Raw genomic sequence first — 18,653 nt, forward strand, 5'->3', positions numbered from 1 at the left:
TTAAAGTTCCAAATTGCTAATAAATGTAGGCCCAAAATCTACTTCCGATAAGTACCAGCAATTCTTTTTTTTTTTTTTTTTTTTTTAAGGTAAAACTTTGCTTTGGTTATGTTCTAGATAGGGACTAATAATGAGAAAGCATTTGGGTGATATACAGAGATTTGCTTTCCCCAGCTGGCCACACTCTCACTTTCCTTTCTGGGTGCTTGAAAGGCCATTTCGCTCAGCCTGCACGTGGACGGGCCAGTCTGCTTCATAGTTATTTTTACATATGATTACTTCGATTCTGGGAAGTAGATAGAGAAGCTAAATTCCTTTTGTGAACATCAGACAATAATTCTGTTTGTGCGAAAGGTCGTAAATAGTTTTTGTGTTCATGTCACTGTTTCAGATCACGAAGGGAAATATGTTTTACTAAACGGAATAAACTTGGGGCAAAAATATATTACAAAAGTTAGGTTTCTTTAGTCAAGAAACAGAAGGAATATTGAAGATGACTAAGCACAATTAATGATTTTCAAGTATCTGGTATCCAATAATCCTTCCTGTGATCAGTTCATTAGGTAGTCCATAAATTGGCTATATATTTCTTAAACTGCAGAATGATGTTATATGAGCAAAATGCTGAATAGTTTTTTGTTTTGTTTTGTTTTGTTTTTAAATGAAGCTATTTAGAGAAAATCTGAGCAGAGAACAGACTAAATATACCAGGCCTCTCAGTTTTGCATGCCCGTGTACCAGCTGCTGAGGAGAGCAAGGATCCAGAGCCAGTTACGTGGTGCCATCCATGTCTAAGCAGTTACCATGTGTGTGTGTAGCTCCGTGTGTGTGGCTGTTAGCAAGGGCTGTGCCAGCAACTGGAGCAGGGCTGCAAACTCAGGGGCTGGTATATCCAGGTGCCAGCAACTGGGCAGACTGGGATCCAGGGGCAGCTGCTGGACAGGCTGAGTGCCTGAGCCCAGGTGCTGGGGAGACCCACCTTGCACATACAGGTTTATGTATTTCCCACTCACATACCTTCATCTTGATCATCCAGAGTGGGGGAACAGGATGAGGCTGTTGGTGCTGTTTGTGTTTGCAGGTGAGCTGAGTGTGTCTGTTTATGCTGATTTGTGTGGCCAGCCACGCTTGTATGCATGTGTGTGTTATAGATGGGTGTTTGTGTGTGTGCCTATCAGGAACACAGGCTCAGCCCTGATACTTTCTGGACCTGAGGACACGGAGCTGTGGCAGCCTCGCCTCTGTTGGGTAATGCATTTGGCAACCCCCAACACCTCAAACTCTGTTATGCTCATTCCTGGTCTTACATCTGTGGATATTTAGGCAGAAACTGAATCCCAACCACTACTGAGAATAATTTAGCTTGTCACCTTTGCAACTGTCTTCAAGTCATTTCAGGCAACTACTACATGGCCTCCTCTCCACCGGGCTAAGTAAGACCAGCTTCCTCAAATTCTTCTGACAGTACATGTGCTTCTGGCCTCTGACCACCCTGGTTGCCTTCTGCAGGACCTTCTCCAGCATCTGAGTGTCCTCTTGGACTGCGGGGTTTGCAGGGGGAGAGGACATGAATGGACATGCTATTTCAGACTTGGCCTCACACGTGCTGAACAGAGGCAAATGATAACTTTCCTCATACTTTCATACATACACGGCCCACAGCCTGAAGCGTGGCTTGGCCTGCTCATAACAAGAGCATGCTGCTGGCACAGGCTGTAAACTCTAGCTCCATTCCAGCAGGCCTTCTGCTCACCTGGCCTATGCTGATGCTTGTGGTTATCTTGTCCCAACCCCACACAGAACTGTGCGTTTCTCCGTACTGGACTGCATGAGGTTTCTGCTTCCCAGTCCTCAGGCTTCTCAAGATCCCTCTGAATTGGGGCACTGCTATTTGTCTTTTCAGCCACTCCCTCAAAGTTTGGGTCATCTGCCAATTCGCTGGGAGGCCCGCTGCGTTTCACCATTCAGGTTGTTATTGAAGATACCGAACAATGTGGGAATCAGTCTTAAGCCTGAGGTGCCCAACTCCTTACCACACAGCAGCTGGATATCGAGCTGATCACTCAGCTCAATCCGCTGGGCCTGGCCAACCAGCCACTTCCACACACCTGACAGAATTCACTGCTTGAGCAAATACTCAGCTTCGAAACAGGAATGGTGGGGAAGATGGCAACCTCCTAAGAGTCAATGTGGCATCACTTGATGCTGATAGCCCAAGAGGCTTCTCTAAGCACTTTTAAAGCCTTTTTTTGCTCCGTGGTCAACTCCAGCACTATGCAGATCAAGGTACTAGTTTTGTTTTTTTTTTTCTAAGCTCACTCTTTGCAGTTCCAGGCTCACATTAGCTGATTTGCACTTCCTTGTGGGGCTGTGCCACAGAACGATCTAGAGGCTCAAACAGTGGTATTTGCAGTGCCTTGAGGGGAAAATGGGAACATGTGAGGGAGGATACAAGACTTAGAATCATAGAATCATTAAGGCTGGAAGAGACCTCCAAGATCATCTGGTCCAACCACCACCCTACCACCAATGTCACCCACTAAACCATGTCCCTAAGCACCAGATCCAACCTTTCCTTGAACACCCCCAGGGACGGTGACGCCACCACCTCCCTGGGCAACCCATCCCAATGCCTGACTGCTCCTTCTGAGAATGACTACTCTAGGATGGTGCTGAAATGCTGTACGTGGCAGAGACAAGTCTGGCATTGTCTCTGGCTTTCATCATCATCATCAGGACTGAAAACACAGTTCCACCTAACAGCCCTCCCTTCCAGCTCCTCCAAGCCACCTAACCAAAGGGACTTCACAGCCCAGAAGTGTAACACACTTTATTAAACTTCCTTGACACCGTATTCATTGCAAAATTAAGAACAAAGTTTAGTATCCTTTATTGCTATACACATTGTGAAATAAAGAATCAAACAACTGGCAAAGACCTTTGCTGATGACTTTTAGAGGCTTGTTCTGAGGTGCATTCTTGTCTGTTTGTGGTCCACTGCTGGGAGAAATATAACTTTGAGCTAGAGGAGGGGACTGTCCTTGTAGTTGCTAGTGTGACTTGCTCTTTCTGCTCTAGGCAGCGCTTAATGGGAAAGGGCAGCTGTAGTGTTATAGGTATCCACTAAACCCACATCTGTGCAGTGCCACAATAAGAATTCAAGTGTTTGGATTTCAAAGTTAAATAATGCAGCTCATGTTTCTAGTTAGCTTAGCACATCACATAATAGAAGATGACATTACTTGATAAAAAATAAAGCAGGGTTGGTTATCTGCAGTGTTACTTGTACATTTTTATTTTATCTGTAAAAGGAACTGGAACATTCAAGAACATTAGCAGGAGTGATGTTGCGATATGAGGACTGACATTTACCTATGCAGTATCATCAGCTTTCAGAAATATAAATAATGTGCATGCTTCGTGATATCTGTGATTTAGCTCCAGTAGCAGATGGGAGTACATTTGCAGAAGACTTGCATTATGTCGTCTACACTGAACTGAAATTGAAAGCTACTGTGATGGCGATCCATCTATCATAAAGAATTAGGAAACAAAGTATAATTACTTGACTTTTGTTGACTTTTGCTAGTAACCCTTTTAAAAGTAGCAATTATGAATCAGTTGAGATTTGAAATGTCTACCTTGCAAAATATTGTGTAACAGTTTCAGTTTAAAAAAACCGCTTAAAGCAATTGACAAAAAAGACCTCTGCCTACAAGTGCAATGCAATTGCTTTATTTCACAATTTTAAAAAATAAAATTTGCATAAACTTGTCTCAGCAGGAGTAAGTAACTACGAGAAAAAGTGATAGCAATAGGAATAATGTTCTATAAAAAGCTTATATATTGGAGTAAGTTATGGCATAACAGAAGAGACTGAAGGGCATAAAGAAAAAAAGTTACTTTTGAAAGGGATTTTAAAGACTACAATAAATCAAAGTAAAGAGCTACAGGGATAAACATACAAAGGAAAGAAATTGGAGGAGGAAATTTCCACTAACAATAGCTATGTGGTATCTAATGAGGAGACCTGATCTCAGTGAGTAAAAGAAATAAGCGGGAGCTGTAAGAACAGATCAGTTTAAAGGAAAAGCAAGGTTCTATTCAATTCAAATTTTATTAGAATATGGACAGATCGTTAAAAATATCAAGAAAGTAAACCTAGAAAACAAGAGTTAAAATAATCCACATATAAAACTATCTCAGTGGAATTGCCTGGCTAAAGAGAGAAAGCTCAGTCTTACAAGCAGGTTATTTCCCTCTGAGATTTGGGTGAACTAGTGGGGTACTGCAACCCCTGCTGATCACTGCAACTGAACAAATGCAACTCTTCAGAGCTGTGTTGGAGGTCGTCTACCCTGGCAGGTCAATGGTATCCCTTCCCAGAAACACCTCAAGAGGGATTTAAGTGCATCTTCTTGGAAGTATTATTGAGAACATAACAGAACAAGAAAGTTGTGCTCAGTTTAACAAGGCAGCCTTTGTTAAGAAGGGCTGCTGCCATGTGCTCCATGACACCTTCTTCCTTGCCATTTTAAGCCAGTGATCTAAAAATGATGTCCATAATGTTACAGGAATACTTTTTAGGAACACTTAGGTAAAATTTAACTATTATGGCAGAAAAACCTTACTTAGTTTATCTACATCCAGAGACTGCATTTCAAGGAGACTTTTGAGTATCTGTAGAAGATGACCTACATGTAGGCCTCTATGTAATCAAACACATTACCTCAATTGATGAACTAGATCACCACATGCTGAATCAGTCATTATACAGATTTATATTCTTTCATTATAATATTTCCATTCAATTCTGCAAACGAACTTATTGCTTCTACTCAACAAAAATACACAACAAAACAAGGTATTGGTTTTGCTTGCAATGCCAACATTAAATTAAACAAGAGATCTACGAGACTTTTTCAGAAGCTCAACAAGATCAAGTGGAAGCTGAGCCACCATTAGGTGCAAACCTTGTTATAAGCTCATCCCTACCATTATCTTCCAACAGAAATTTCCGTAATTGCTTGCTCATGCATGCGCACAGAAGTGCTATTGTTGGTCCAAATGAAAAGTTCACTCTGAACTAGCAGAGGAAGAATCTGAAAATGTAGCCTCTGCTTCTGTTATTCTTTAATCTATCTATACGAAAGCACAGAACATCTCAGTTACTTACTTTGCTTTACATACAAATGTATCACTAGACAACTTACCTTGTAACTTCTATTTTATTTTTTTGAGTGCATCTAGTCAAGGTCACATATGTACCTGGGATATTTTAATACAACCTTACTATTACAGTCCTCAAGACCTCACTTGGGATAATGAAAGCACTGGTACAAAAACCCTTAGCCAATCTCCACAAGTTATAGCAATGACTGCTAACAGGAGAAAGTATTCAAGCAAAACACCACAAACTACGTTTTATTAGTAGGGGATCCTTGTGAAAGATGCAGGTGATCTGAATAGACGTGTCTGTTAGAAATTGCTATAGCTATTACCACCCAATAGAGAGTGTACACATTTTCTCCTTCTGGAAAGGGTAGAACATACTTCATTTTAACACTACGTACTTTGAAGAAAGATTTCTCGATATTAGATATTTTCTCAGATAAATTCTGTCAATGCTCCTAAAAGGGGAGGAGAGTACAAGTGAAGTATTAAAAATGAAAGGGAATACTGTTTAAATAAGAGACATTTCTACAATTTGAGCAAATTGATTATATGGTTTTCACCAATGCTGTTCACCTTGATATACTGTATGATATATAAGAATGAACTGCCTTAAATAAAGTTCTACTTCAGTTGTGACAGGTTTCAGCAGTATGATTAGAATATAAAATATAAACAAAAAACAAAACCTTCTTCTGCATTTTTTTTAATATTGCAGTTAACTAGAATTTCCAAATGCATTGACATTCACATCCCATACAACTTAGTGTTTCCTTTTCTGTAAAAAGTAAATGAAAAAACCACCAATAAACCCTCAGAGCGCCATGTTTCAGACCTTCATTCCCCTATATGTAAACCGTAAATTAATATTGTGAGCAAAACCAGTTAAATTTTTGTCAAGATAAACACTTAGCAGCATAGAACCAGAGCAAAATTGAAGCATCAATAAAAGTTTTCTGTAAACAATAATAAAGACTATAATATATAATAAATGGTTGTACCATTAGTGTTTTGTTTTTTTTTTTAAACTAACCCCAAAATATAAACATTAATTCACCATGCAAGTCTTTAAACCCCTAGATGAGATGTTGATACTTTTTGCTCTTCTAAAACAGATATTGATAACGGGATGGCTTAGATACCACGCTGCAAAAGGGCTTAGAAATATCTGGAAATTAAAACAGTTCCTAAAATTCTCTTCAGACTATGCTTTAAGTGATCCTATTGAACTTCTGTTATCCACTAGCTCCACTGAGGGTAAGTCATCCTTTCCCTAAGAGATTTCATGACCAACTTTCATCAAAACAGCTAGCATCAAGTGTTGCATTATAGCATGATAACAAAAAATAAATAAAAAGGAAAGCCTCAAGTTTTCTGTAAAACACTAAGAAAAGACGTAAAAGACAAACATCAAATAAAAGATTAAACAATTTGAGAACCAAGCAATGTGCCAACTGACACTAACTTCAAAGGAGTGGGTATTCCTAGACTCTCCATAAGCTGCACTTCCCGGATGACGGCTGAGGCAGTAACTGGTCATCACTGTGAGGAGCAACTGGCAGTCCAAGGGCTTAGCTGTAGGATAAGTTATCATCGTGGTATGAGTGACAGCTTCTCTCCCCTCTATCCTTTCACTATTTCAGTCAATAATGATAAAATGTGTTACATTTCTCTATATCACTGAATAAATCCTTAATGATAGCCAAGACTTCAGTGCACTAAGTACTGTATAACTGTTACAAGAAGGAAAGCAGGAAGACACCACTGTTAAGAAAAATCTTGGGTGGCAGAGTCTTTTTTCACTGCCCATTTCTTGGATGTACATTTTAAAAGAAAATACTTAAAATTAAAAAAGTAAAATTCCACCCTCATATTACATGGATTACTATAAGCCGTGTAGGTCATAGCAAAGAAAGAATTTTGAACACTGGACAAAGCTTAACACAATACCATACCGGAACACTCAACATCTAGTAAAGTTGTATTATCAATTTGTTTTTGATTTCCATAGATTTCTAAAATACATTTGCAGCAGTTCATTTTTTTCCTTGAGGGTTTCTGTAGAAAACCCGACTTTTCTGCAATTCTAAAAAACACTCTTTAATATCACAAATATTCAAAGGACATAGATGTGTCCAGAACTCAGAAGCCTGTACACTTGACATCCTATCATGTTTTTGAAATCCCTCTGGATTCCTTCAGGAGAAAAATATAGCAGTGTGAGAACTAACACTAATGAAACAAGAAGGAAGCACTAAAAGATTCCAAACTTTGAATATAAAAATCAACTAGACCATTACCAACAGGAAAAGAAAGACTTTTTTAAAACTGCATAGTAAGAAAATTCTGTAAAAACCTTTAGAGAATATTACAAAGAATTATTAACAGTGCTAGACTGTAGTGAGCACCCTTAATAAAAAATATCCTCTAAAAATAGTGCTGAATGCAAAAACACATGTTGAGTATTATTTGAGATAGTTATGAAGTTTTAGAGGTAGATGACTAAATCCGTTATTTGGGAGAATTATCACTACAGCTATTGGTGTAAACAGTATTACATTTTACCTATATATCATTCATATCTGTGCAAGAGTGCAGAGAGGAGGAAGAACATTTCTCGCCTAACAGCAACTATATTCATTCAATGTCTTTGGTCTGCATCAGTTCTCCTGGAAATGGGGGGAAGGGGAAGAAAATTAGGAAGGCAAGACAAATCAACCCCATTTGCGTATGAAGGCAAGTGAGAGGCAAAATGCACCAGCCAAATTATACACTAAGGGTGACTGGGCTCATAACACAATCCTCAGGACATGGCTAGATCAGACGGGTAATACCCGAACACTCTATAGGCTGAAAATGAAACATCAGAAATCCTGTACAGTAGTTTCCACGATGTGAATTCAATCATCTTGCCTTACGTATTCACAACGGTGCTGTGTTGTTGCAAAAGCACTTTCGTTCCTGTTCATCATGTCCATCAGATTTGGGGGTTTCATTAAGAAAAGCAGTAACTAATAGCAGCACAAGGCTTTGTCACTAGTGAACAGAGTATGTTAACTGGCTAACACTTGTGAAGTGTTAGTTGTTCCAAAAAGTAACCATTTCAAAAACAGCGTTACCACCAGAACCTGATGGTATTCACAGCATCCGTTAATACACAAATGGAATCAGAATTTTTCTATCCTTTGGGTAGTCTTCAAATTTCTCAAGGTACCACCTGAAAAACAAAGGTACAAATGTGATGAGTGTTGCATCTTTAAAATATTGTCAAGGAAATTAACTAACTATATAAAGCTTTCAATTTAATCTATATATTTTTTGGATACAAACCAGAAAAGTGTCTTTAGAACCTACTCTGGATAGAAAATCGCTATTTACCACACTCATTCTAAGGAAATCTATTTTCCAACCACAACAAAACAAAGCTATCGTTGCTAGCAATGGGAAATCAAACTAGTAGGTGCGATGAAAGCAGCCAGGGAAGGAACGGACTTCTCTTGTAAGATATGTATTGTAATGCATCCTATTTTAGAAGTAGAGAAAAAAATAATATCCAAAGGGATAAAAAGACAAATTTTATAATGACTACATGTAGAAGCAAGAGATGCTTTACACACTGGAACAACAATTCTCTTCTGGACAGAAACATCTTCAACCCCAATCAAGACGTGGATAATCAAACTGGACACTTCAAACATCACAGTAGCCTTACTACTAACCCTCTTCAAATTATTATTTCAAATTAACTTCAAATTAACTATTTTCAAATCTGGACAATTTCAAAAGAATGACTGTATAGCACTAATAAATGTGATTTCTCTGATCACCTTACAACAAACATTTACTCCCACTTTCAAATAGTTCTTCCAGTTCTCTAATAACTCCTTTTTTTCCTTTTGATAACTTCATTTGGGATCCTCAAAGTTGCAAGTGTTCATATAACAATAATCAACTGAAAGATCAAAGTTCAAATAAGCAGAGAACAAAATTGACAAACTAAAACATGTTGGTGTTGTGCAGGCTCATAGTTTTCCCCTAGAATAAATGCTTGTGGCCTATTTGCAGTGACATGTGAGAGGAAGTCCTGTGATTTCTTCTACAGAAAGTATACATTGCATGATTACCTGAAGCTGTGGGATTCCAGCATTACATTATTTATCCTTTTCAGCCATTTATTTTAAGTTTTCCAAACAGCCAAAACCAAAATATTCTTCAATTACATGGCTTTGCTATTTGTCTTTTTTTTTTCCCTTCACTCCTCTTCCTGTTTTATGCATTTATTCCCTTAATGCAAATTATTTCCTTTAACAACCCTTAGCTTTTCATAAAGCTCTAAGTAAAGAGCTCAACGTTTTATCAAGGCTTAAGATAAATGGAAACCAACCATGGAATTTGAGCCTGAAGAACATAATGTATGAGTAGAGATTGAGAAATCTAGCACTCAGTCTGATGAGGAAGAAGCCAAGGGACCCTGTTATTTTCGCCTATGACTACTGGAAGTTGGAAGGGGAGTTACTTCAGACAACAGAGCAAAACTATGAACAAAATGTAAACTCCCACGGCTAGGATGTAATAGTCCCATGCTAGACAACAGATTAGAGACTAATTGGTTAGGTAGCAGCTCTGCACAAAAATGCATGGACATTCTGGTGGACAAGTTGAACATGGGTCAGTGATGGATCCCTGCAGTGATGACAGGGCTGTGTACTGGGCTGCTTTAACACGTATAGAGCCACCAAGTCAAGGGAAGTGCTTGTTCTCCACTATTCAGCAGTCAAGAATCTGCATCTAGTTTTGGGCTTCCAGTGCAACAGAAATGCCCACAAAATAGAGGTGAGTCCAGCATATGGTCAGTAATACAGCTGTGTAGTTGGAACATAAAATACATGGGGAGAGGCTGAAGGAATTAGTCTTAGTCAGCTTGAAGGGGCATTTAATTGCAGTCATCCAGTACCCAAAGATATTTGAGAATATCAATAACCTTTTTAGAGGTGCACAGCAAATGGACAAGTGGCAGGGAATAAGTGCTGCATCATGGAAAATTCCAGCTAGACAAAAGGAAAACAATCTTCCCCCATAAGCATGGCAAAGCACTGGAACAGGATTTTTTTTCCTCAGTGGTGCTAGAATCTCTATCCTTGGAGGCACTCTGAACTCAACTGGATGAAGGACTTGGCAAAAGGGTATAGAGCTTTGGTGTTAGCCTTGGCAGGAGCAGGTCAGACTAGGTAACTGGACTAGACAACCTTCAGATGCCCCTCCCAACCCAAAGTACATTATGGCTCACTCAGCAGTGGCAGGTGGTAGAACAAGGGGAAATAGTCACAGGTGACCTGGAAGGTTCAGGTTGGTTAGTAAGAGAATCTTGTTCACTGTGATGGTAATACAGAAGTGGAACACCCAACAAGGTACAGAAAGATATTTATTTCTGGAAGTTTTCAAGACTCTGCTAGGCAAAACCATGGCTTATCTGACACTTAGCAATGGCATTCTTCCAGTCTACCTCCTCCTTCTATTTAAGTTTATTTCCTCTTATGCCACCAAGTTCCACAAAAACAGCCAAAGCAGGAAGCCAAAAATAACTAAGATTGGGGTGTTCAGGTTCTTTTAAGTGTGCTATTCCTGAAAAAGAATTCTTTCAAGAAGTTTTCTCAAACTGATTCTTCTATTAACAGGAAAGCCAAAAATGTGAATACAGTACATTATCAGTCTGATAGTTTATTTACAGAGCAGAGCCTTTATATACAAAAATAAGCAATCAACTCTATTAAATGGATATTTAATAGACTTGATTTTGATGGTCCTGCCTGTAGCAGAAACCTTTGGTTATTTTCAGTAATTTAATACTATAGTAAGAAGTTTGAGCTGCAATGGAAAGTAGACTATAATGTATGATCAAGCAAAGGTAATTTTCCCAAATGTATCAGATCTTTACAGATCCAGGATGAATTGTGTTCATGTAATGAATAGCCATTATTTTGACTACCTCATTGTACATTGTGTGCACTTATATTCCTTATGCTTAACACTACTTTGCTGCAATCTTATGTTTAGTGCTGCTTGAAGCGTTATCTCATTCTTCATTGCAGTTAACAGCTTTTCATTAGACTTGTTCTGCAACATCCCTATGGGATGAGGTATAATTTATACATTGGAAATGAAGTGTGGCACAGAGACAATAGAAATAAGACAAACACTTACTGGTGGTGTTGCTTTGCCCTAGAGCCCAAGATAAAAAGCGTACACAATGCAAATGCAAGGCTTTCGATGGTGCAGCAGGCAAGGGCAAACCCAAACCATTCCAGGATCTCTCCAAAAAAGTTGGCTCCACTGACATACTCAAACATTCCTCCTAAAAGCAGGACAGGTTTATTTGAAAAGCACCTTAATGAAGGACATATTCAATGTAAGTCTAAGACAACCTATATCACCAATGTCTACATAGAATTTTAAAGGCAGTGGAAACTGTTTTCCAGTTCAAACTGTACTATGAAGGATTACTTCAGACATTCTTCTAAAACAGACCTTCTCCAGTTCCACTTTTCTTCTTCGAATCATGAAAAAAGATTTGGTACCAGAAGTGATTCCACACCTCTGTAAATAATTACTTCAAGCTGTAACTGACCATGTACTAAACCTTTTCTTTTTTTTTAATATGCAAAAAATAGAAAATAAAATGCCATTTAAATAATCCCATAAAATACACCTAGGGTTAGTTAGCATACAATGTCTCATTTCTCCAGTTTAAGTATCTCAAATTATATTAATGATAAAGAATATTTTTCTAAATTTAAGTTGCAAATTTATGCTCTAGCTTAAGATGCATTGCCCTTTTGTTCCTGTGCCCTGCCAGGTCTGGAGAAAGATCACCTTAGCTACTTCAATCCTGACCCTCATCAACAGAAATAACTGGCAGTTTGTATTAAACACATTTTACAGCTAATTATGCATAAACAGTCAGTACTCACCTGCTGGGAGTTATTTTAAAAAATAAGAACTTTCACCCTAATTCCAAAGTTAGAGTACAAATTGATAACATCTCAGTAAGTGCATGGTCTAGTGGGACCAAACAAGCAAATATTTGCCAAGCGTAATAAAGGACACGTTTTGACCTTGCTTTTAATTACTCTGCTTTTGTGACAAAACAACAGAATTCTAGCACTTGAATTGGATAAGTAATATCAAAAAGACCAACTCCTCCTGATTATGCAGCAAAACAAATCTTATTTCCTTCTAAACATTTGTACACTGAACATCTCACACTATGTCTGTATTCATCTTAACAGATGTTAATTCAACTGCCCATGTAAAGATACAAAGTTATGTTCTTGGTGAATAATACGAACGCTATGAAATCACTTCCTAAGATAGTCATTTATGATATGACAGGAAACTGGTAACAGCAATTTGTCTATCTCCAGTAAAATATATCAAGCTTTGGAAGGTCTCTGCAACACAGACTTGCAGAACAGTTTAGGTTGGAAGGGTCTTGAGATCATCTAGTCCAACGTCACGCTGTTCAAAGCAGGGTCAGCTAGAGCAGCATGTCCAGAATTGTGTCCAGTCACATTTTCAGCATCTCCAAAGGTGGAGACTCCACAGCTTCTCTGGGCAACCTATTCTAGTCTTTGACCAACCTCATGGTAAAAAAGTTGTGTTCACATGGAATTTAATTTGTTTTAATTTGTGTTCATCGCCTTCTGGCCTGTCACTGTGGACCAGTAAGAACCTGGCTCCCTCATCTTCATCACCTCCCATCAGGTACTTATTTACATTGATGGGATCCCCATGAGCCTTCTCTTCTCTAGGCTGAGTAATCCCAGCTCTCTCAGCTTCTCCTCACAAAACATGCTTCTTTTGCTAGATAGATTTTTGTAACATTTTACTTACCTCTTGGTATCTTGTAACCGGTTTCCCCTGGTTTTCTCAGATTTCTAAGAATATGATCAGAATGAATATTGATTGCCATGCCGACCAGCCACCCTATAAAACCTGAAGAGAAATATTTAAAATACTTATCTTTAATACACTGAGTCAAAGCACTCAATCAGAAAAAAAAGTCATATTTCAAACATTAGTCATACTGTCTCAAAGCAGTAGTAATGTAAGCAAGATAAACAATTCTAGTGACATTATGCACAATCCCAATCCCACAATGAGCTTTTGGGCCAGTAAAGCTCACAGTAATCAACAGGTCTCTTGACAGGAATAATATTTTTAAGTTTTATTCTCATGTTGCCAAACTCAGGTATGCACATATATTTAAATGTATGTGTGCACAAATATACACACGTAATGTGTATAACCCCTAACTTGCATAAAGAAAATCAAACACACCAACATTTTAAACAACACTGAAGGAATCAGCCATTCTCATTCCCAGCACCTTTGTCTTTTTTTTTTTTTTTCAGTGACAATATGCCAGAGTGTCCACAGCACACTCTGTAATAAAAGGAATAAAAAAACCACTAGACCAACAAAAAACATAATCATGTTCCCGGAAGTTAGGTTTAGAGTCTTGCTAAACCTAGTCTTGCTGAGTACTATAAATATGGAGCTTGCAATTATTCAACAAGTATGATGCAAAGAGAGAAAGAGCTTGGACTTTCTTTAGGGAAAAATTTCTGCCGTACTGTCTCAAGCTCAGTCCAAAGTAACAGAAGATTTCTTTCTGTGACCTAAACAAGAAATGCATTTTTGAGATACCTGTAACAGAGAATGAACTCCACTGAACTCAAAATAAAAAGCTAAGAGAAATAAATAAAAGGACTTAAAACTCTCTACAGATTTGATAGTTCTACAGATCTATCAACCTGGCAAATAGGAGATGAACCTGAATACAATTCATATTCAGTGATCCACAGAGCAAAGGTAACTAATTTCACAGTCTGTTGTTGCTTCAGTTGTAATCCAGCTTCTACTGTGGACAAAGCATGCTTAACGTTGACACTCAACACTTCAATAGAACACTAGTTTTCTGTTCATCTTTGACTTCCTTTGAATATATGTTTGGTGATATTAGTGAAAGGGAGAAAACAGTGGTAGGCAGCAAATAATATTAGCCTATACAAGGTTATCTTAGCCCTAAGTCATTTGGGAGTTCATCCGTCTGAATAGAACTTAGCTGTGAAGACAGTGGTGAGTAGGCTCTCATGAGGTCTCAAACCTTAAAAGAGCTGCAAGTTAGAACAACGAAAGGGAGAATTGGAGAAAGCATGACTAGAGCTCTCATAGGCAGCCTGTGGGGTATTCTTCATCAGTCTGCTTGCTTTGCAACCTTAGTTTTATCACATGTTGCGCTGCCTTTGAAGCAGCACTTTTTGCTTTCCTTTCAAAACAGACTAGTTCACTGCTCTGAACTAAACCGATGCAGCCTGTAGAAACCATGAGGGAACTGCATTAAAGCTATATTAGTGCTCCAAATCAATTGCTGGTGTAGATGTAAGGCATTGATTTCTCCAAATTAACTCCTAAGCATCTGAAAACAGACATTCCATCAGTATCCTAAGGATCCATATATAGAAATCTGGAGAAGTGAAGCTAATTAACCACAGTGGTGGGAGGTCTCAAAGAAACAATGTGTTCTCTATCTTTGCTGCAAATTTCTCTTCAACTTTCATCTGAACCTTGTTTGTCTGCTACTTGTTGACTCACTCCCATTTTTGTTCCTTGTGTAACTTCATATAGACTAAAACAACTTATTAACCCTTGGCAAATGTGCTTTCCTGCTACTCTCCAGTCTTCTCATTTTTGGTCATTTCAGCCACAGCCTTAAAGACACTGACACGTTTCTGAAAAATCAGAACATAGCTCAATTGTTCAGGGAGCATCTGGCATACAATAAAGCACTTCTGCATTTGAGAGACCAAAAACTACAAGCATGAACTGCAGATATTAAAATGGTGCTATTTTGTGTTCGTCCCAGGTAACTATTGTAAATAGCCACTACATTCCAAGTTAGAAATGTATATATGTATGTATGTATACCCTTTCAGCAGGAATAAAAGAAAGAAGAAGTCTTAGGTTTGGCTCTCTCAGACCCATACTGACCTATCTCAAGATTTATTACAAAAAGTCTCAAAAAAAAGCCAGTGAGTGACAGTACTATAGTAGATGCTATGCATACCAAGAATCCCCACTTCCTTACTTTTCAGGGTAACTTTAGACTTAAATAATAAGTTGTCCTTGTAGTCATGAAACCAACACCTCTTACAACTAGGAGTACAGGAAATACAAAAATTAATTCCACATTGGTATTACTTGCAAAACAAAGTTAAAATTCGTACACAGAAGTAATCATAACTAAGGGCAGATGAACCTAAACATTATTATTTATACATTTACATATTTCAGAAATCCTTAAAATAGAGCATTAAAAAAAAAAATCAAGGAAACCTGAACATGGCCTATTACCTTTTTTTCCTAACCTTTCAGTAAGGAGGCATTAATTTATGCCTCATGACTCATGTTTTGTTTACAGCACAGTTTTGAGATAATCTTTTGATTAAGGTACTAAACTAGGACACCGGAAACCGAAGATTTATTTTGTGTTGCATCAGTCTTTAACAGTTTTGATCAACCGTTCTTTTGAATGCTTTTTTTGGAACCAAGTTTAACCAAGAGACTAGAACTTCAGAAGTACCAGGAGAGTTTCACGTATGTCCATACGACTACCTACCTCCCCAGTCAAGATATTCCCTTGTATCTCATTTTCTCCGTTTTTGGAGCACAAACAATACTTCCTCTTAAACTTTGCAAGATAATCTATTTAGACCTAAATTTCTTCAATCTCAGTCATTATAGCACAGTGTCCCTCTACTGTCATCTGCCATAATGCTGCAATAAAAATAAAGCTTTCTTATTCTTGCTGTACAAGGCCTGAGAAATCTGTGAAAAACACCATCTTGCTTTGACTCCAGAAAAACAGCAAGAATTGTACTGGGTCAGATTAAGAATCCACACAACCCAGTGTTCCATCTTTCACTGACAAGGCAAAATATTCTGCCTTATCTTCAGATCACAGAGAACCTTCAGTAAATACTTTCTCAGAGAAATGGTATTACATTGGACAGTAGGCAAAAGTAGGTGCCTAGCAAACAAGAAGTAAGGCAAAGAATACAGTCAGCAAACACCTTGTCCTTTTAATTATATGCCTGGCTTCAAGCATAAGTGTAATCTCACCTGATAGGACTGAATGATCAACCTTCCAACCCCACCCTTGTGGGACAGTTTTGTTCTTTGCCAAAGCCCACTCATTGCAGTGGGAGGAGATAGGTATGTTTATAAAAAATAGCCTAACATCAAGGACTTTTGATGTTAGAAGTGGTATCCTGGTATTTAGCAACTGACTTTACTTCATGAATTTGTTCAGTTCTGTTTGACCACATATAAACCTTTAATATCTATAGCATCAAGAAGCAAAGGAATTTTAGCTTAATTTACGTGTTACGTGGAAAAATCTGTCTGATTTGTTCTAAACTCATATGCTGCTAGTTCCATTTAAGGCCTGCAGTTCCTATACTGAAGCAACGCTTGGCTCTTATTCACTTCGGTGTTAAGGAATAAAGACAGTAATACATTCATCTAGCACTGATATCGCAGGAAAAAATATCTGTTTACAAATGTAAAATAAAAACCATTAAAAGGCTTCCAGCTACACTACCACAAACAAGATAATTAAGCTTATTTAGAACACTGAGAAAAACTGTAAAATGTGATTGAAGAATACTATAACATTATAAAAAACAAAGCTGTGAAGACAAAGGGAAATTTCTACTCCTAATGCTCTCACACAATGTCTTAACTCACCTGTAATGAAACAAGGATCTTTTAACCAGCCTGAAGGGTATTCTGCATAGTTGCTTAAGCTTCGGCCTTGCAAGTATCCATTGTAAATGCAGAACAGAAGTGCTAGCAGGAAGGTGAAAAATGGTGTTGGCTTTCCTTGCCGGATCAGGAAAGGAAATATGAGTGCCCTATAATGAACCAGGAAAGAAGAATTGTTGCATAAATAGATATAACACTTTTGGCTTCCAAATCTGCCATCCATATTCCATATCCTGCTTCCCAAATTCTCAGTGGAGTCTTTGATCCCAGCTCAAATGGATAGTTATGCTTAAACACCCAAACATTCCTTCTGCTGCCTAACAGGAACGGCAAGCCAAATCCCCTCTCCCCTTATGAGGGAAATTTTAAACTTTGCATCCAAGGCAATTACTTTGACCAGCGCAGTAAAGACAAACGATGTTAAGCACAACTTAGTTTTGCTCACCTTTGCTGCTGAATGGCATAATCAAGCACTTAGAAGTGAACGTGGGCTCATAAATCCTATCCAAAAATCTACCAGGTGGAAAAGCCCACACGAAACACACCGCAGTGGACTGTAACCTAACCAAGACACCTTGCAGCCAACAGTTCCGTCGCCTTTACCTGTACGGCACCATTCAGTAGAGTAACATAGTAGGAGGATGGACAGCCACGTTAAAAGCACCTGAGCTGTCACACTGGGGCAAGTCAAAAACCAGCAGCAGCTAGACCAGCCCGCGGAGCAACGCCATACGCCTTACACTGGCGGCACTTGTGCACGCATGGTGGGCATTTGTGCTCAGGGGCTGGGACGTATGATGTATTTTGTGAATCGGCTGCCAAACTTTATAGGTCGTGCTATTAATTCATTGCAAAATGTGAAAATCCAGCAGATATTTTGATGAATTCGCTATCTACGTTGACTGTGAGGCCAATTATAAGTCTGATTTTCCACGTGGCAAATTTTCATGGCTTTGGCAAGGAAAGGAGAAGGAATCCCCTCGATGTGAACGCAATGGAGCTCTAATGGAAATAATTTTAAAATATTGGAATAGAGTCAGAGAATCATTAAGGCTGGAAAAGACCTCCAAGATCACCTGGTCCAACTGTCACCCTACCACCACTGCCACCCACTAACCCATGTCCCCAAGCACCACGTCCACCCTTCCCTTGGACACCCCCAGGGCCGGCGCCCCCACCACCCCCCGGACACCCGTCCCGAGCCCACCTGTGCACGTAGTGCAGCACGAAGCAGCCGAGCAGGACGCGGTTGGGCCAGCGGCTGGCGGCAGCCCCGCAAGCGGCCACGCCGAGCGGGACGAGCAGCGCGGGCAGCTCCTGCAGCGCCCAGGCGGGCCGCGCGGGCAGCGGGCAGCCGAAGCGGGGCGACGAGTACCGGCCGTAGGGCATGGGCACGAAGCGCAGCAGCAGCGCGGCGCCGGCGCCCAGCGCCACCAGCCCGTAGGCCAGCAGCTCCAGCAGCCGCCGCTCCTCGGCGCCGGACACCCGCCGCCAGAACGCGCACGGGCCCTCGCCGCCGCCTGCTGCCATGGTGGGGGGCCGGGGGGAGCCGAGCGGAGCCGAGCGGAGCCGAAGGGACACGAAGCTGGGGCTGGGGGGGGAGCCGAGCGCCCCCATTCATCCCCACGCGGCGCCGCGCACCAATGAGCGCAGAG

General features: G+C 39.6%; 1 protein-coding gene across 1 annotated transcript; it reads right to left on the reverse strand.

The window, feature by feature from the left end:
- Positions 1–2,815: 2,815 nt before the first annotated feature.
- Positions 2,816–18,547, reverse strand: SRD5A1 (steroid 5 alpha-reductase 1). The gene is made up of 5 exons (XM_035552665.2): positions 18,206–18,547; positions 16,981–17,147; positions 13,063–13,164; positions 11,374–11,524; positions 2,816–8,389 (listed from the first exon to the last, which is right to left on the reverse strand). The coding sequence occupies exons 1-5, from the start codon at positions 18,526–18,528 to the stop codon at positions 8,323–8,325; spliced, it is 810 nt and encodes a 269-aa protein (XP_035408558.2). The 5' UTR covers positions 18,529–18,547; the 3' UTR covers positions 2,816–8,322.
- Positions 18,548–18,653: the final 106 nt, after the last annotated feature.

This window comes from Cygnus atratus, chromosome 2 (assembly GCF_013377495.2).
Source record: "Cygnus atratus isolate AKBS03 ecotype Queensland, Australia chromosome 2, CAtr_DNAZoo_HiC_assembly, whole genome shotgun sequence".
NCBI lineage: Eukaryota > Metazoa > Chordata > Aves > Anseriformes > Anatidae > Cygnus > Cygnus atratus.